The sequence below is a fragment of the Dunckerocampus dactyliophorus genome, chromosome 17 (assembly GCF_027744805.1).
Source record: "Dunckerocampus dactyliophorus isolate RoL2022-P2 chromosome 17, RoL_Ddac_1.1, whole genome shotgun sequence".
In the NCBI taxonomy this organism is placed as follows: Eukaryota; Metazoa; Chordata; class Actinopteri; order Syngnathiformes; family Syngnathidae; genus Dunckerocampus; species Dunckerocampus dactyliophorus.
This window is the reverse complement of record NC_072835.1, coordinates 4,737,216-4,756,632: the sequence shown is the minus strand read 5'-3', so window position 1 is coordinate 4,756,632 and position 19,417 is coordinate 4,737,216. Positions and strand designations below refer to the sequence as shown.

General features: G+C 44.9%; 2 protein-coding genes across 3 annotated transcripts; one reads left to right on the top strand and one right to left on the bottom strand.

Annotated features, from left to right (window-relative positions):
* Nucleotides 1-541: 541 nt before the first annotated feature.
* Nucleotides 542-12,307, bottom strand: ptpn11a (protein tyrosine phosphatase non-receptor type 11a). 2 transcript variants are annotated; one of them, XM_054757691.1, is made up of 16 exons: nucleotides 12,015-12,303; nucleotides 11,378-11,500; nucleotides 9,334-9,528; nucleotides 8,966-9,158; nucleotides 5,086-5,205; nucleotides 4,894-5,007; nucleotides 4,724-4,820; nucleotides 4,547-4,644; nucleotides 4,307-4,465; nucleotides 3,621-3,752; nucleotides 3,379-3,533; nucleotides 3,233-3,300; nucleotides 3,008-3,159; nucleotides 2,729-2,847; nucleotides 2,543-2,654; nucleotides 542-2,466 (listed from the first exon to the last, which is right to left on the bottom strand). In XM_054757691.1, the coding sequence occupies exons 1-15, from the start codon at nucleotides 12,026-12,028 to the stop codon at nucleotides 2,585-2,587; spliced, it is 1,809 nt and encodes a 602-aa protein (XP_054613666.1). In that variant the 5' UTR covers nucleotides 12,029-12,303; the 3' UTR covers nucleotides 542-2,466; nucleotides 2,543-2,584. The 2 variants fall into 2 exon arrangements, with proteins under 2 accessions (XP_054613666.1, XP_054613665.1); XM_054757690.1 differs by having other exon boundaries at nucleotides 4,307-4,644; nucleotides 12,015-12,307.
* A 680-nt stretch (nucleotides 12,308-12,987) lies between these two features.
* On the top strand, nucleotides 12,988-17,706 carry tmed2 (transmembrane p24 trafficking protein 2). Its single transcript, XM_054757086.1, has 4 exons — nucleotides 12,988-13,330; nucleotides 14,144-14,336; nucleotides 14,834-14,941; nucleotides 16,409-17,706. The coding sequence occupies exons 1-4, from the start codon at nucleotides 13,151-13,153 to the stop codon at nucleotides 16,531-16,533; spliced, it is 606 nt and encodes a 201-aa protein (XP_054613061.1). The 5' UTR covers nucleotides 12,988-13,150; the 3' UTR covers nucleotides 16,534-17,706.
* Nucleotides 17,707-19,417: the final 1,711 nt, after the last annotated feature.

Below are 19,417 nucleotides of genomic sequence, written 5' to 3'. Positions count from 1 at the left end.
GTACAGTAGCCCATGTTATTATTGTGATTACGTTCTTATTGTGCCTGTTGTGAGATCATTTAAACCTGCAATAAATGCCTTTTCTGGCGATCACGTCTGGTGGTGCTCGTCTCACCGAACAATTACTGACACCTAGAGGCCAATGTAGAATACTACATTCACAATTAGAACGCCTCTTCTGCCTTGTATTTGTATTTTAGTTCATTTAGACATTTTCATGCTTGAAAATGCTTACTGTCGACCAAGAATAAGTACAATTTGCTTCAACATGCATATTTTTTGTACGAATAGGCCTTATTCAACCACAAAGCAGCGATCATTTAGTAATTCATTTTTGAAAAAACGCAAAGTGAGGGCGCGATGTAGAGAGGGACGACTGTATTTGTTGTGCTTTTCTTGTTTTTTTTTTTTTTTTACTCACTTTGTGTCTCCCACAACGTGACTCCTCTCTCCTACGGCGTCCATTCCAACTACACGCAAACGCATCATGGCCAGTTAGTTATCCACATTAGACAATGTCATCATTACACCACCTTTGGAATACACTGCATTGTTTTATTAAGAAATCTTCCTGCTGCTAACAACAAAATAAAAGACACAGTAGTGAAATGAGGCATGAGCTCGCCATTTATTCTTAGTGAGGACGTTAACGTGGTTAACTGCATTTTTTTTTTTTTTATAAACTCTGTTTCGTGCCGCCAAGAGAGGACACGATGCATATACATACACTTTATCTTATTGGCAAGTAGATATGTTATTTCTGCTAAGTACATTCTGCTCATGTACAATATACACCTTCAAAAATAGACTTTTGTTTGCTTCTGGGGGTCAAAGAGTCACGCCCGAGTGATGGAATGGGGGTTGGGCGGAGGGGGCACTAAAGACAAGTGTGGTCGCACAAAAGGCACGTCTGTGCACCGACGTGTTATGGTTAATGTGGGCGGGGCCTATCATGATCTACAAGCTATAGCACGCCGCGACACGTGTAATCATCCCCGTTGATGGGGGTTAGAACGTACGGCGGCGGTGGGGAGGGGGCGCTTCAGCCGCACTCCAAGGTGCGGTGACGGTGAGCGGACGTGAGCACGTCGCAAAGGCTCGACATGAGAAATCTTGAGGCCACGTTTGAAATGAGCGGAAACATCAGATGGCGGACGGGAAGTCCAAGCCATCAGTCTGGTCAGACCTTTACAGGAGAAAACTGACAGCACCAGTTAAATTAGCTTAGCATAAAGCAGTTCTGCACCCCCCCCACCATGTACAGGTATTTTAGCCTGATTGCCACATCTTGTAATACCATGAAGTTCCTTAAGAGGCACCGGTGAGCCATGGAGCTACATGGCAGCTGCAGCGTCGCATTAGAAGACACTGGGCTTTTATTGTGAAACAGGAAATGCAGAGTTTGCATCCCTCGTCTGTCTGGCTATGCTCAGACGCCAACAAGACAACCTTTCATTTTACATTCCACAGAGATTTCTCCACGCTTCCTGGAGTGAATATTCCAGTCTCCCTTTGAACATGACACACTTGATAGAGTTTATTAAAAATAGTGTTCATGGTCTTATAGGGTTAGTGTTTTTCCGGGGCAGTAAACATCTCCATGGTAACAGCATTGCGGCTAATGGACGACGCCTGCAGCACACTGCAACCATGTTCATGTTATCTTCAAAACGGTTATCTCTCGGGCTTATGCTAAGCTAAGCTAATCGCCAGTGATATCAGGCTTCTCGTTCACCTTTGACCCCGCCTGTGACGACCACGCGGCGGTGCTCAAAGGAGGCAACAGTTCACGAAAGGCAATTGTTGTTTAACACAAGACACATGTATTCTGCACTTCAAAGTTAACATGAAACTTGTTTTGTTTTGTTTGTGCTGTTTTGGCAGCCACGAGGAGGAATCTCAATGTGGACATCTCAGAACTCTTAATTGGACGATGAGCGCAGGCAATCAGGCGAGGCGTGACCGCTGCGACATGAAGGACATTCGAGTTGAGGCGGCGACGTTGCGAGAGGACGCATGTTTCTCGTCAAGGCAGTTGCGGCGATGTCAGTGAAAGCGTACGCGTGTTTTTACGTTCTACGACGCCAATAATCAAACTTTTGCCTCGGAAACGTCTCCCTCAGCACCCGCATTGACCTTTTAAGTGGACGATGAGATGTTGGCACAAAACTTTCTCTGGTCACTCTACAATCTACATATTTAGCTTTAGTTAATTCGTAAAAAAAGGGGGAAAAAAATGGAGGATGAAGTTGATGTTTCGGCGCTTGGTCTTCCCAGCGCTGACTACAGCTAAATCCAGACTGCGCTTTCTTTCGTTGGGGATTTGGCGCCTCTCAGAGGCCGGCGTGAGGATCACAGTGGTTTGGCGAGAGCGAGAACGGGACGAGGCGCTCTCCGGCGTTGTACTGTTGTCGTGTTTGTCCGTTGTTCCGTCACTATCGAAGAAACGGTCGGGGCGTCAGGGTCCTACGAGGAGAATCCGGTCAGTCACGGCGGCTGCGAAATGTCCTGCAAGAGCGGCGGCATCGACGGCAGCACTCACGTGGAACCAGCAGAAGGACCGGGAAAGGGTCGAAGGCGAGTCTCATCTGAAGCTCTTCTGCTGCTGCATCAGGCCCACATTCTCGTACACTCGGGAGTTGTCCTCCCTCATCCTATCCACACATAAGGATACGCCCGTCAGCAAAGCGTGAAGAACGGGGGAACGTGCGGACAGGAGGTGACTTACTCTGTGCAGGTGGGCGTTGGAAGAGGCGTGCACGGAGGCAACGGGCTCTGCTCTCCTCCCGTCAGGTCAGACAACGAGTACTTGATGTTGGTGTACTCGCGACCTTTGATTTTACTTTTCTGCATCCAAACAAAGATGAATGACACCAGTGTCATGTGACAAGACTCTTGAAGGGAGCCTGTGCGATACTCAATTACCAATTCAGAAAGTTGTGGACCTTAGCTGGGTAAATGGCTTCTTTGAAATCAAGTCATTGTGGTATTTGTAAAGGTGACACACCTGCTCCTCCACGATGCGCCTCTGCAGCGTCTCGATGTAGTGCTGCACAGCCATGTAGATGAAGCGGTACTGCGCCTCCGTCTGCACCATCCCCGAGCGCTGTGAGCGCACCATCTGGATGGTCTTGGGCACGTCGATGTCACAGTCCACCCCTGCACAACACAGACAACACCGTGTCACGCCTCACACCCAAGCCGTCGTGCCTGATGCCCGCACGAGACTCACCTTTTTCCCTGATGACGTCGATGAGGATGTCGATCACGATGAACGTCCCCGTCCGCCCGATCCCAGCGCTGACCGGCAGAAGCACGGCATGTTAGTGCGCCCGCCGTGTGGCGTCCGGGTGGGTCAAGTGTGTGTTTGTTGTGTACCTGCAGTGAACCGCTATGGGCCCCGCATCCAGGATGCTCTCCTGCTTCAGGTTGACCTCCTCCAGGAAGTCCAGAACGCCGCCGGGGTCCGTCGGGACGCCGTGGTCGGGCCACGCCCTGAAGTGGTACTGCCAGACTGTACGCTCTGTGTTGCCCTGCAAACGTCATCAAAATCTCAGTGGTGATGTTTATATATATATATATATATATATATATAAAAATAAAAAACCCGAAGAAGTTACCTGGCCTACTTTAGACAGTTTGAGCTCTCGGAGGATGTAGTCATGTGCCGCCGTCTCTCTGACGTTGCGAACACGCATGGCGCCGTACTCCTTCAGAGCCGACATGTCGGGCCAGTACTTGACGCATTTACTCTGTTGGGACGCAACATCAAGCGCAAAATAAACGTTTTTTTCCTCTAGCAGAGAGAACATTCCAATTAGCTTGTCATATGTTGGAGGTGCACACTCAGTGTTGCCCACAGGACTGCAATCTATCTGTGGTAGCGGGGGTGAGATGATGCCGTCTAATTGGCATAACAGACCAGGGTGCATGTGCATGTCATTTTTATGGACACTGTGGGAGACAAAGAGTGAGCAAAAAAGACGCTTTTTTTTTTTTAATGTCACAAACAAGATGGAACTGCCTGTGAGTGACAAAGTGACTTTTTCCTCATACCTCATACAAAATGAGTAATGAAAGTATGTATGATTCATGTTGATATCAGATCAGGTTGACATCGGCATTGTATCAGAAGTGAAAAGTTGGAACACTCCTCGTATGACAGAGCTACATTCACGTTATAATGTCAATATGAGGGCAAACAGGTAGCGCCCAATCTATTTGTGGTGGGCCGCCACAGATAAATCAATGTATGGGAAACACTGACACTGTAGAACCTGTCCAGGGTCCAAACTAGTTCTCTCACCTTTCCTCTCTCCACCTCCTTGGTGGTCATGACGATGACTCGAGAGTTCTCCTGGAACACCATCCTCCAGAAGTCACTGATGGTGTTCTGCAGGCAGCCCTGAGTGGCGATGTAGGACTTCTTCACCTTGGTGGTGTTACACTTGGAGTCCAGGTCCGGCTTAAGAAAAAGCACACCATTGATGCCTTTGCGGTCAATGGTAGCGATCGTGTGTGTGTCGTGGGGCTGAAGGTCGTTTACCATGCTAGTCGATACTACCATGATGATATTGGCGTTGATGTAGTCAGAGCCGGGCTCGTTGGGGTCGCCGTCGTTCAGTACCGCCCGCGTGTGGTCGACTGGGGGGAGGAAACGATCAGGAGCCATTAAAAAAAAAAAAAAAAACAATTCAGAATGAGTCCTGATTGTCAGACTTACAAGGCAGAATGTTCTTGTATCTGTTCTTGTTCTTGTTCTCGGCCCTCTGGCCTTCTTTGCGGCTGTAGAGTAGCTTGCACTCCTGCTGCTGTAAGGTCTGTGTGGGAGTGGACAGGACAGTCAAAGACATTCACAGACACGCCAGAGAGACTTAATCAGAATAAACTCACCTCAAATTCTTCCCAAAAGCCTTGCTTGACCTTGTCTGTGGCCTCTGCCAGCTTGCTCAGCTCCCGAACTCGACTTTCGATCTCTGCGGCGTTGATGCGAGTAGTGTTGAGGGGCTGCGAGGGCGGGAAGGAGGACACTGAACCCACTGGGAAGTCCCTAGGGGGACTCAAAACGCCTCAAACAAAAAGTACCTGCTTGAGCTGGAGCACGGTGCCGAGTGTCTCCACCATGGGGTTCTTCTTGTAGTGCTCCACCAGGTCCGTGAGGGAGTCAAACTTCTCGCCCCCGCCCACATCGTACTTGAGGTCATGCTGGAGGAGGACACATCAAGGTCAATGTGGGAGCTCATATATAATACAAAAATACATAACATCCTGAGTTCAAAGTGCTCTACTTGGTATTTCAGTGTACCACGATTATCTCCATCAGTGTCCCATTCAGGACAGGAAGTTACGTCAACAGCAGTCCGTGTTTGGGATTATTGTGCCTGTTGTGAGATACCTCAAACCTGCAATAAAAGCCTGTTGTTCCGGCGATTAAGTCTGGTGCTTGTGTGTCTCACCTAGGCCTGTCACAATAACAAATTTTGCTGGATGATAATTGTCTTACAAATTAATTATATATAAACAATGTTACTGTAAACATTATTTTGAGACCATTTATTCCATTAATGTAATGACAATATATGCCATAATAATTCGAGTACACCATATCAAAAGCAATAAACTTTAATTTCTCAACAGTATTAATAAGGGTGCACATTATCGATACAATAATTATCGGACCAATAAGAGAGGAATTACGACGTCATACCGATAACATTAAAAATAGCGCAGGTAACCAATAATTTCAAAAAACGTTCCAATGAGGCGAGATTATTGACACACACACAAAAAAAAACTGGAAAAGAACCCGCAAATACTTCGAAGTTCACATTGTGCGTCAATGCAGCTCAATTGTATATACTGTACACTTCCTTGATTCACTTTTAGCAACATGGATACCCAGTGACCAGTGTAGAATACTTTACTATATATATCACCCAGATGTCTTTTCATGAATCTTCTGAATGCCTTATACAGTCATCCCTCATCTATCATGGTTTATTGTTCCAGACCCGACCCCGATAAGTGAATTTCCGCAAAGTATGATTCAATATTAATAAATATTATTTTCATATTATTATTTTCGTAGTTATGGCGTAGAAAACCTGTTTACAATCTTCTCAATATGGTTTTAAACATTATTAGAGCACCCAAGATATGAAATAACACTCCTATAGTCACCTTTAGATTTGTATTACCCCAAATAATAGACATAATCAGCAAAAATAAGACATATTTGCGATAACAAGATACATTTTTTCCTGGACAGTGTACTTGCAGCGTATTTCCTTGCGGCTTTAAATGACTTAACACTCGTTTTACACAATATAGTGGAAAAAATAACAGTAAATAAGCCATGTAAGACGTAAATAAAACTCCTGCTTGAGCAGTGTCACAGTAAATGTGTTCCTGACGGAACCTTAGTGAGGATTCTAGTGCCTGTCTCACTGAACACTGACACTTAGTGGCCAATGTAGAAATACTACATTCACAATTAAAGAATGCTTCTTATGCCTTGTATTTGTATTTTCGTTCAATTCGTTAAATCATTTAGCCATTTTTATACTTGAAAATGCTTAATTTAGGCCAATAAGTACAATTTGCTTAAAAATGCATTTTGTACTAATAATAGGTTGTATTCTTCCACAAAACAACGATGATTTATTAAATAACTTTTGGAAAAACACCATCTAGCGAGGGGCAACTATAATTATATCGCCCTATGAAATCTGTTTTATTTTTTCCTAAATTGCATTTACATTTTTTAGAGTTCCGTTTTTTTACCTTTTACACTTGTTTTACCAGCAAAGAGTGCGTGCGTTTTGGGTTAGTGAATAAAATGTCTACATTAAATGCACATAAACTCCTACATTTATTAATGCAATATACATCATGGGCCAATTTTGCACAGTGATTCAGAGACAGATGTAGCTTGGCTAACTTTTCTAATAGGATATCAGCCTCTGCTCACATCGCTACAAAATCCCTCGTGGTTAAGGAAGACGCAGTCAGGAATGCAATTCCAATTGCGTCATTAATGTGATGTATTTTTATGACAGATTCATTTTGTTTACACAATCAGAGAGCATGTGGCAAACAGCACTCTTATTTTGAAGGCCGGAAGTGTGTTGTGTGTGTAGAGAATGTCTGTTGACGGTTAAGATGAGCTGGGTGCAAGAATAAACGTGCCTCTCGTCCTTATTTCAATCAGGACTTGTACGATGTCAGCGGACATCGTAAAAGATTAGATTAACAAGCGGTAAAACACGAACACGGTGTAAACACCTCATACAAACTGAGACGAGCGCGTGCACACACGCGCACACACACACACACACACACACACACACACAGCCGCGCTTGCATGCTCTGCTAAACTAGGCTGACCCCGCTAGCTTCCATTCACGCTCTGTAAGAAAGGAGTTTCAAAGATTTTTTGCCAACTTTCGCCGGTGTTTCAGGCCGCCGTATCAGCATGTTTAGTTCGGGAGGATGGTTAGCGTTTGTGATGAGATTCTGTCCTGATTGAGGGGTCCGCCAGGGAAATACTTCCCCACATAAATGTTCTTTCCCTTGATGACAGCATTTCATTTACTTTATGTGAATTTATGCGAGAGTCTGCGTTTAACAGTAGATTATGTTTTTTTCGGGCAATTCCGCGATTCTGTCCGCCATTCCGAAACTCATAGCGCCCTAGAATTGTATCTACCTACGCTCCTACCCTCACGTATGATCATGGGCTTTGGGTAGTGAAGGAATGGACAAGATTGTGAGTATAAGCAGCCGAAATTTGTTTTCTCCATAGGGTGGCTGGGCTCTCCCTTAGGAGATAAGGTGAGAAGCACTGTCACCCGGGAGAAACTTGGGAGTAGAACCACTTCTCCGCATTGAGAGGAGCCAGATGAGGTGGCTCGGGCATCTGGTCAGGATGCCTCCCGGACGCCTCCCTGGGGAGGTGGTCAGGGTACATCCGACCAGTAGGAGACTTCGGGGATGACCCAGGACATGCTGGAGAGACTATGTCCCTCAACTGGCCTGGGAACACCTCGGGATCCGCCAGGAGGAGCTGGACAAAGTAGCCAGGGAGAGTGAAGTCTGGGCTTCCCTGCTTAGGCTGCTGCTGCCACAAACCGACCTCGGAAAAGCAGTGAAAGATGGATGAATGGATGCTTGAAAATGCTTAATTACTTAAAGTAAAAAAAAATAATAATAATAATAATAATAATAATAATAATAATAATACATTAAATTTGCTTAAATATGCATTTTTTTTCTTACTAGTAGGCCGTATTCAACCACTAACTATTATTAACATATTTTTTTTTAAAACTGAAGTGAATGAAGCCAGAAAATTGTGACAAAAAGTGCGAAGTGATGAGGGACTACTGTACAGTCCTTTGGGAAACACTGTTGACGCGCTTTGCAAGATTTCTGTGAACTACATGCAATAACTCCACATTTCAATTCGGTACACTTCTCTTGGAGATTAATACATTAACTATCTACAGTATCTTTTTCCTTTGTATACAGACTTTAGGGACACCCTGTACAATGCACACCAATGACTGGGGCCGAATCCCAAATGATCTGTGAGACTGTCCGGTGGCTACAGTGATGCATCTTGTCACAAACAGACAGACAATCTTGGTGTGAGCAATGAGCAGCTGCATGCAGGGAACAGACGCATGCTTCAGAAGGCAGAATGACGCTAATGAGCTGCATCTGATCGGGTGTGGGATGTCACTTTTGTCATGTACATAGTCAGTGTTGCGATACAACGTGTGTGTGTGTGTGTGTGTGTGTGTGTCTGTGGTGGGGGTGGGGTGTGTGGGGGGTGGATAAATAGGGGGCGCTTGTTGATTCATTTCACTGCGCTGGTGAAGGTGTTCATTAACTCGTTCATCAGCCTTTAGGGCGGTTGTGACCGGGGAAGAACATGTATAGCAGGAATTAGGCGTGCGCTCACCTGGCAGCGGATCATGACGTGTGTGACTTTGGGTTTGCTGTCACTGGTGTCCGTCTTGTCATCGCCCGTGCGCACCGACAGGACAAAGTCCCCGGGATGGCTCTGACTCTCCCGGACCAGGAAGCTGCCGTTCTTCCCTTTCTCCGTCAGCAGCTTCTCTGCCTCGCGACCCGACAAGTGACCGTGAAACCACCTTAGGACAGACGCAAGAACAGATCAGCCAGAATTAAATACAATTAATATTATCTGATATAAAACAAGCATTATTATCTCTGTATGGGCATTCACTGGTGTCCTTAATGAAGTGGCCAATGAGACCATACCGATGAATACGTCGGCCTCACTTTTACATGGCCAGCCGAGCTCACCTCTCTGAGGTCGGGTCGGCACAGTTGAGAGGATACTTGAGCTCAATGACGTCCCCGTTTTTCTCCTTCAGCTGCCCGTGGTGTTCCATGTAATACTGCACCAGCTCAGCCAGCGTGGCAAACTTCTCCCCGCCGTAGAGGTCATAGTAGTCTCCCGTGTTCTGGATCTTAATGTGGGTGACGGCGCCGTTCCGCCTGCAGGGTTTGAGCATCGAGTGCAGGGCGAGAAGATGATTAGAAGAAATGTCAGGTGGCGTTTCAGCAAGTTTGGTGTTAAAAAAAAAAGGAAGTGGATTTGGAGTTGAAAGTGTGACCCGAAGGCACGGCAGTCACCGTCACAAAGTGTAGCGTTGCATTAATATTCATTTGAGAGTGTTCACATAAAGCCTTTTGTCTTTTTGCTGACACAGCGGCCTGCGTGCTGCTGAGTCATTGTCGCCGTCCCACATCATCTGAGTAAAAGAAAAAAGGAGAACTTGTGGCGGGTCTAACCATCGAGCAGCGACTCGCCATTACGTGTGTGGGGGGCAGGGGCTCGTCTCATCTCTGATTGGCGCCACGGGGAAAGGGAGAGATGAGACGCTCGGCAGCGGAAACGTGAGACCAAAATAAGAAGCGTCGGCTTAACTGACCAAACATAGTCAGTAAGAGAATGAATGGTTCCCTCGCTGTTGGCCCTCAGTCATAAACACAACTGTCGTTCCACCTTTGTACAGTCGATGGCATCCTAACTCTGCTTTTTATAGACGAGAATAGAATTCCAGACAAGAAGAACACATAGTAGGAGGGATTGTGTTTCCAACTTTGCGACTTTGTCACGATATTTAGTGAGTATTCAGATTTTTCTCTCACGCAAAAAAACTCAAAAGACGTATAAATGCGTCTTTGGGATCAAGCGTTCGGGTTTATAAAAACGGAGAAATACGTCTCTGGTACTGAATGAGTTAAAAAAAAAAAGCGGCAGTTTGTTTTGCACAATGTTAATGAATATTACATGCACATGAAACAAATTAGACGATTACGTCGTCTGGAGTGGTGGTTCTCCACTGGTGGTTTGGGACCCAAAAGTGGATCGCAGATCCATTCTGGGTGGGTTACAGAGAGTCAAAAAAATACATTAAAATATGTAATATACAACCAATGTCTGACTTGTATTTTATTTATTTTTATAGTAAAATTAAGCAATTTTTTAGTTTAAGTGAAATTTCTGATTTTGTGGTCTTGTGTAGTGCGATTTTGATACTTAATTTTAATTTATGCATTCTTTTTATGCATGCAGTTATGTTCTTCCTCACTTCCTTGACAAAACGCCCTTACAAATACAGAAAACGCACTTGTAATTATGTGCATTAATGTTTAAAACAAAAAGACATCGGAAATAAAAAATGAATATACATTTGCTCGTTTGACCTACTTCAAGTATTTAAAAAATAAATATATAATTAAATAAATGGCAGAATAAATAAATAAATACAAAAAATGTAAATTACTTAAATATAAGTGTAAAAAAATAACACAAATAAATGTGACCTAAAACTGGGTGGCGACTTGATGACCATTGGAAAATGTGGGTGCCAGATTGAGACCATTTGAGAACCCCTGATCTAGAGAGCCACCCACCACCACAAATAGACTGCAGTCCTGTAGGAAACACTGTGCATATGTAAAATTGCTGCATAATTCATAGTTTAATAGGTAATTAATCTAACCGATCTTAAACAGCATTCATCACACTCAGTTCAGCAATGTTACACATTTATTGCTGAAGAAACGATAAGATGCTATTATATTGGCTGTGTTTTGGGTCTTAGATGTACTGTAAAACACAGTAAAATGGGCGCCGTACCAGCCTGTAGAGCAGGAGTGTCCAAACTTTTTCCACCGAGGGCCACAAGATTGTTTTTACGCCTTAAAACCCGTTTTGGCGTATTTGCAACTGTAGAAAGTGGTTGCCTTGATGAACAGAACTCATTTCCAGCCAATTAAACGGAGGACAGAAACCATTCAACATATGAGACCGGTTTCAAATGTCATCATCACCCACCGTACTGACAGCGTAAAATCTCCTGGGTTGCTCTTGCTGGGTCTGGCTAAAAAGCTGCCGTCCACGCCACGAGTCAGCAGGAGGTTCTCAGCCTCCACGCCTGTGATGTTGGGGTGAAACCACCTGGTACACGAACAAGGGAGAAGGTTACATACAAGCCTGAATGTAGACAGAGGTGACTGGTTATGTTGTCATCCAGACAGCTGACCCATTATGACACACCAATGTTCTTCAACTACATTTTCTAATTCATGTTCTAGTTGCCTTGGCTGAAGGGCTCCATTCTTCTTGCACATAAAGGCGCTCATAGTGGTCTGTGGTTGATGTTGCCACATAACATGAACATCACGAGCATTTCTGTCACTTAAAAAATGTTCACTTTTTAGATAAACGGCCATGAATAGCAATCATAAACTGGTGTCACGCAAACAATAATTAAGTTATGTTGGTTTTATAGCATTGTTTACAGTGTGAAAACAGCACAGTCGCCGGTGTATGCTAACGTTTCATGTTAGCTAACATCATGCCATCTGCTTTTTCTCCACAAACGTTGGGACACTTAAAGGTTGTTTATGGACAAAACTGCAGAGGCGGGTTGGCGTTAGCCTGGCCAAAACTGTTTTCCAGACAAGCTTACCTCCGAGATGTCATTTTTTCACTCCTCACTTCCTTCCCCTCTTGGCAGCTAGCAGTAGCTTGAGCTAGGTGGCGAACCTTTCCGTCCGTTCTTGCTTCAAATCACAGGAAAAAGCGTTTCATCGGTTCATATCCGGCCAGTACGTTTACCGAAACGACGGCATGTACAAAAAAAGTAAGATCAAGTTGTACATGAAAAGTGTTTAGGCCTGTCCCGCAGACTTCAGACCTAGTCGATTGTTGGACGTCACCAAACCTGCGACAAAACACAGGGTGCGTTGTTTTTTAGTACCTGGTGCGACCGCTTTTACTGTTGCACCGCCTCCTCAGTACAACAAACGGCTCTCTGCTTATCCGGGTAATAAGAGGACATAAATTAAAGGCTACGCTTGAGTTCCTTCTGCGCCTGTGCAGCAAAAGTTATTGTATGTTTTCGAATGAACAGAACTGCACACGTCTTGATATGTTACTCAAGCAAATTATGACGTCTGCTTCTAATTGATCACATTTCAACAATAAACAAAACGATACATGATCAAGAAACATGCAAGATGCTGCCTGGGAATTAATAAGGTATTTTTGATTCTCATTTAGTGTCAACAATATCATAACGTTATTTGGCATCAAAACTAACTTTGTACTTCACTAGACTGCCCAAGTACATAAAATATACGTTAACAGTAGACAAGAACTGTTTTAACATATACGAAAAGTCATTCATCGACCAGTCCAGGGTGTACCCCGCCTGTCGCCCAAAGTCAGCTGGGATACGCTCCGGCATACCCGCGACCCGAGTGAGGTTAAGCGGAATAGGATATGGATGGATAAATCACACATTGAAAATGTACAACTAGTGTTAAAATCATTGCGCTTTGTGATAATCATAAACTCCCAAAAGGCCCCAAACGTACATATTATAAGAAAAGAAGCCTGCAGTCTTTACATATCGCGCTTTCTTAAATTTGACCCTCGTCGCTTGCACTTAAGCCGTACGTGGCAAACAGACGGCCGCAGCATTTTGAGGTTCTTCTCTCCTGCAATATTTCACTCATACAAACTCTAGCACAGGAAGGAATAACCCAACGAGGAAACTTTTTTTTTTACTAAATCAAGATATTTTTGTAAAGTCTACAAACAATGTTTACCACGTCGGAGCTGGTTGTCCTGCTAGCCGTCCTGTCCGCCACGGCGTCCGGCTACTTCGTTAGCATCGACGCCCAAGCCGACGAGTGCTTCTACGAGCGGGTCAACTCCGGCACTAAGATGGGCCTCATGTTTGAGGTGGCCGAAGGAGGCTTTTTGGATATTGACGTGGAGGTGAGATGCACAACAAGCTACCTTACACGTTCGCCTTTGAGCACACGAATCTACGGCAAAAGGACTAAGGCCTGTCAGGCGCCATCCGTTAGCCTGTCGTTAATCAAAGTGGCTGCTAACTCACCACCACTTATTTAAATGTCACATTTTATGTCTTGATGGGTCTTTAATGTGTGATTCAGTCGGCCTGTTTCTAGAGCGGTAGTATTTATTGTTGTCCCACTGTTAGCAGGGAAAGACAGGAAGTTAATCTAAGTCTAATCGTAGCGTCTGGTTTTGACTTGCTAGCGAACATTGACAGCGCCAATGTGTAAATAAACCATTCCGTGGATTACAGTTTTCGTCAAAGTGTGCACGTTATTCTTTTAAAAGTGCAAATGTCTTATATATTCGCGTTCCATATGTTTCTTCGAAGACCACGCGTTATTAATTATTAAACAACCGGCGTTCTTGGTGATGAAATACCCGGATGTTTCCATCGCTTACTTAGACCACATGTGTAAATGGAGGGCCAAAACACTGCAGGTTTTCTCCCCAACCAGTTTCTCAAGCAGGTGATTTAGTTGATGAGCTCCTTCCCTCAAGTTGAAGGAGGTGTTGATCATTAAAATCACCTGGTTTAGTGACCGACTGGAAAGAAAACCTGCATTGTCTTGGCCCTCCATGGCAAGAGTTGAACACACCTGACTTAGACCATGCTTGTTAAAGTACCCGGATGTTTGCATATTTTCAACAATGCTTGTTATGAATGGAATACCAGTATGTGGCGTAATCCATGCTTGTTAATGAGAGCTGTCCTCTTGATTTTTGCAGATAACCGGACCCGATGGTAAGCAGATCTACAAGGGTGACCGTGAGTCCAGCGGCAAATACTCGGTGGCGGCGCACATGGACGGAACCTACAAGTTCTGCTTCAGCAACAAAATGTCCACAATGACACCCAAGATCGTCATGTTCACCATCGACATCGGCGAGGCACCCAAAGGCCAGGACATGGAGACCGAAGGTGAGCGTTCCACACTTTTGTTACACTGACGCCGTTCATGACATTCTGAGTGTTCTCTCTCTCCCCATTACTGAGCTGACTCGTTTCTGGACACACTCTTCCTCCTCATAGGTGGTGGCAGTTGGGATGGTAGGCAGACTGTCCGTCAAATAGAATGTGGAGTTCCCTGCACTCTTAACCAGAGTTGTTAGATGACACTAATAGTGTGAATTCCTGTGCTTAAATTGAGGAATTTAGTGGCGTTTGAGTGGTTTGATCTGTTGCACATTCCTAGAATACAAACTATCACCCTGGAAGCTCCCTGTTTGCAGGCGCGCACGCTTTAACACGTGTTTGGAGCCCAGCGGTGAACCTTTTGTTGCTTGTCCTGTTTCATGTGTTTGCTGCACTTTTTTTTTGTAAGATCAACAAACAAACAAAAACACTGCATGTATGATGCACTGATACCTGACTTGTTCACACACTGGCAGTGTTGTGACTGGTGTCGTCTGTTTCAGCTCACCAAAACAAGCTGGAGGAGATGATCAACGAGCTGGCCGTCGCCATGACGGCCGTGAAGCACGAGCAGGAGTACATGGAGGTGCGCGAGAGGATACACAGAGCGAGTGAGTGCACCGTCAGACTACACCGTTACTTGCAGTGTTTACCACAGTTGGGGTAGATGATGCCATCGTCAAATTTGCATCATTGGCCATGACACGTGCATGTCACTTTTGTGGAGGCTGTGGGAGACAGAGTTTAAAAAAAAACATGAAAAACAAAACAAATATGTATAGAAGATGCATATGATCTTTCTTTTGTTGCTTATTTTTGTTTTTTTTTTTGTTTTTATTTTAAGGAAGACAGAGCTGCCTGTGAAGACATGAGTTGATTCATGCTTTCATGTTGGTCTTCAAAAGTGTCTAATGAGACCAGAAAAAGTTGCTGGATTTGTCGCTAGTTGCTTTTTTTTTCTTGAAAAAGTCAATCTACAGGGGTCTAAATGCTCGCTAAATATAAATACCTCCTTCGATGTCTTGTTCTATGGCAGACCAGGTGCCTATTATGTGTGTTACAGGAAAACTGCACTCATTTTGTCCCATTATCCATAATCCCCATGTAAGACATGCACAAACTTCTTTTCTGTGTGTTCTAAAGATATAAAAAGAGGCAGCTAAGAATGCAGGTAATGGGACGCACCTATACAGTAAATGCCTTCTGGGGAAAAAAACTCCAAAAAGTCAACGCTCCATTTACATAATGTGGCCTGCATATTAACCAAGCTACAGCGACATTATTATTATTATTATTATTATTATTATTAACATTAACATTGTTGCGCCAAAGAATTACATTCCTGGCGTAGTGACATCTTGCCACACCACACCGGCTAGCGACTAGCTTCACCACACACTCACTCAGAGCGCTGCGCTCACAAACGCCTCAGGTCACTACGGAAAGGTAGCGCTACTTGTTGGAGCTGCAACCTGTGCTGCTGTGTTTTTGTTTTTGATTTGGGAAAAGTTGTTAGCTATGTGAAATCTATGCGCCCAGGAAGGAAGTTCCACTAATGCTTAAAATGACCAAAGTACGGCAAAACACTAAGTTTTACATGTTATCATGATTGCACCTGTAATTACATGGCCATGGCATGTGTATATAAAACCTTGTTGGATTTGGAGGTGTGTTAATAGCGGGCTTTGTAGGTGGAATAGGTGTGTCCCATTACATGCATGAATTAGCTGCCTCTTTTTAATTGTTTCTATATCTTTAGAATGCACAGAAGAGAGACGTGTGTTCATGTCTAACATAAGGATTGTGGATGATGGGCAAAATTCCCCCAAAAAGTACACTTTTCCTTTTAAGAAGCAGAGTTACGATGCCATTTACCGTGTAGAGTTGGAACGACAAGCTATATTTCACAGACAGTTCCATTATAATGTGTTAATGAGCAAAGGTAACGCCAAATGTATTTGTTGTGGTCCAAATTTATATGTGGCGGCCCGCCACAAATACATGAACGTATGGGGAAACACTGACTTTGAATGTAAAATATGTGACTTGTGACGTGTTGCTTGTCTTCCCCCGTCTAGTCAACGACAACACAAACAGCCGAGTGGTGCTGTGGTCCTTCTTCGAAGCCCTCGTTCTGGTGGCCATGACGCTCGGACAGATTTACTACCTGAAGAGATTTTTTGAAGTGCGGCGGGTGGTGTAGAGCTGCGGCGGCGTGAGCCCTCCACGTTCCTCTTCTTGGCGTCCGACCCCAAGACAGTTATTTACACTCTGCAATCGAGACTGGCAGTTTTCACTACTTCTCATTTGTTTGTACATTTGGAAACAAACGGCCACAAGATTATGGAGTGGATGTCTTTTTTGGGGGGGGGGTTTAACTGATTGTTTTCTCCTTAAATGGGTTTAATCATTTTTTTCCGTAATGCCTAATCAATTGTGAAATATTTGCTAGTACTGTTAAATAAAAGCAGTCAGGTGGAAGTTGATGGAGGTGACATGTTAAATAGGCTGTCAGTTTGGGGAGGGGACGGGGTTGTGCTGGACAGTAAAACTACTATTTTACTCTCCCTCACATCCTTCAAAGGCCTCTTGTAAGCGGTCCATACTTCAATGAGTGAGTCATAAGACTCAAGTTAGCAAAAGGAATCGAATCTGTACATTACCGACCGAATCTGGAAGTAATCCAACAGGAAGTGACTTCATCAGTGATGGCATACAGTCAAATAAAACACCTTTTAACTACAAATGAAACCACTGCCACGCAGTCAGGTGGAAGTTGATGGAGGAGATATGTTAAATAGGATTTGTGTCAGTTTGTGGAGGGGCGGGGTCATGTGCTGGACAGTAGTGGTGCTTTGCTCTCCAACAGCACTTGTGTGTAGCAGCTGCTTTAAATGGTAAATAAAAGGTCAAGTGATTTTAAAAGTTGAAAACATGAAGTGTAATCAAGATGCTACATGTTGGTCGGGGGTGGGAGTGGGGTCTGACTTAATGACTGCTGTGTGCTTTTTGCTGCTGCTCACTTATTTTGTTGAGGGATTTTAAATTATGCGATTGTTTGAACTTTTTTTTCACCCTGTTTTGGAACCCTTACAGTGAGGCGCAACTTTTTCCCTTAACCGAGCATCCATTTTTCTTTCTGCTCTTAGCTAAACGTCCAAGGCTGTCTATTCACTCGCGTCTTACTGGAAGTGTTCCACTTTTGTATTGAAAGAAAAAACAAAAACAACCTTTGCTGTTGCTCAAGCAGGAAAACGATTCTGCACTCAAGTCTCTCCTTTTCTGATTCCAACACACTGAAGAATCCATCTGTACAAATGTAGAATGGTTGAAAAGAAGCTCCAGGTTTCATAATAAAGAAATTCTATACAATGACTGGGATGTCTCTGAATTGCAAATGGTCACGTTCAAAACTAATTTATTTTCAGAAGAAAAAATGATACTCTCAATTATATCAGGGGAAAAAAAACCTCACTGTGTCACATATTACCTGAATTCCGTACAAAACACAAGCACTATATTGTGATGCGTCCATCCATCCATCCGTTCATTTTCTTTTGCTTAATCCAAGTCTGGGTCGCGGGGGAATCAGTCTCAGTAGGGAAGCCCAGACTTCCCGGTCCCCGGCCACCTCTTCCAGTTCCAAGGCGTTCCCAGCCTGGCTGTGAGACATAATCCACCCAGTGTGTGTCCTAGGTCTTCTCCCGGCGGGGCATGGCCGGAACACCTCACGAGGGAGGCGTCCGGACTAGATGCCTGAGCCACCTCAACTGGCTTCTCTCGATGTGAAGGAGCACTGGCTCTACTCTGAGCCCCTCTCGGATGACTGAGCTCATCACTCTCATTTCTTACGGTGAGTCCAGCCACCCTACAGAGGAAACTAATTTCAGCCGCTTGTAGCCGCGATCGCATTCTTTCAGTCACAACCCAAAGCTCATGACCATAGGTGAGGGTGGGAACATAGATCAACCGGTAAATTGAGAGCTTTGCCATCTCTTCACCACGACGGTCCGGTACAGCGACCGCATTACTGCAGACGCTGCGTCGATCCGCCTATCGACCTCACGATCCAACCTTCCCTCACTCGTGAACAAGACCCAGAGATACTTGAACTCCTCCACCTGAGGCAGGACCTCATTCCCAACCCGGAGGGAGCAATCTACCATTTTCCGACTGAGAACCATGGCCTCAGATTTGGAGGTGCTGAGTCTCATCCCAGAAGCTTCACACTCAGATGCAAACCGTCCCAGTAAACGCTGCAGGTCACAGCCCGATGAGGCCATCAGAACCACATCATCTGCAAATAGCAGAGACGAGATCCCAAGGCCCCCGAAATGGACTCCCTTGACACCTTGGCTGCAGCTAGAAATTCTGTCCATGAAAATTATGAACAAAATCGGTGACAAAGGGCATCCTTGGCGGAGGTCAACGTTCACCGGAAACAGGCTTGACTTACTGCTGGCAATGCGAACCAGGCTCCTGCTCCGGTTGTACAGGGACCGAATGGCACATGGTAGCGCGCCACCAATCCCATACTCCCCAAGCATCCCCCCACAGGACACCGCGAGGGACACGGTCGAATGCCTTTTCCAGGTCCACAAAGCACATGTAGACCGGTTGGGCAAACTCCCAAGTACACTCCAGTACCCTTGCAAGGGTGTAGAGCTTGTCCAGTGTTCTGCGACCGTGATGAAAACCACATTGCTCCTCCTGTAGCTGAGGTCATACCCTTCTCTCCAGCACCCTGGAATAGACTTTCCCAGGGAGGCTGAGGAGTGTGATTCCCCCTATTAGTTGGAACACACCCTCCGGTCACTCTTTTTGAAAACGGGGACCAACACCCCGGTCTGCCAATCCAGAGGTCCTGCCCCCGACTTCCATGCAATGTTGAAGAGATGTGTCAGCCAAGACAGTTCTTCAACATGCAGAACCTTGAGGAATTCAACATGCATGTTTTTGGAACGTGGGAGTGCCCGGAGAAAACACACACAAGGGGAGAACATGCAAACTCCACACAGAAATGTCTAACGGAGATTCTAACCCAGGTCTTCCCAATCTCCAGACTGTGATTGTGTTGCCAACATGTT

Bases quoted from the DNA above. Each gene is read 5' to 3' on its own strand.
- ptpn11a (XM_054757690.1), bottom strand. The intron at 9,529-11,377 runs GTGGGTGATGAT...CAAACCCTGCAG, and splicing joins GATTTTACGCTGTCAGTACG to GCGGAACGGCGCCGTCACCC. The intron at 3,160-3,232 runs GTGAGTCTCGTG...TGTGTTGTGCAG, and splicing joins CGACGTCATCAGGGAAAAAG to GGGTGGACTGTGACATCGAC.
- tmed2 (XM_054757086.1), top strand. From the start codon at position 13,151: ATGTTTACCACGTCGGAGCTGGTTGTCCTGCTAGCCGTCCTGTCCGCC. The intron at 13,331-14,143 runs GTGAGATGCACA...TGATTTTTGCAG, and splicing joins TTTTGGATATTGACGTGGAG to ATAACCGGACCCGATGGTAA. The intron at 14,942-16,408 runs GTGAGTGCACCG...TCCCCCGTCTAG, and splicing joins CGAGAGGATACACAGAGCGA to TCAACGACAACACAAACAGC.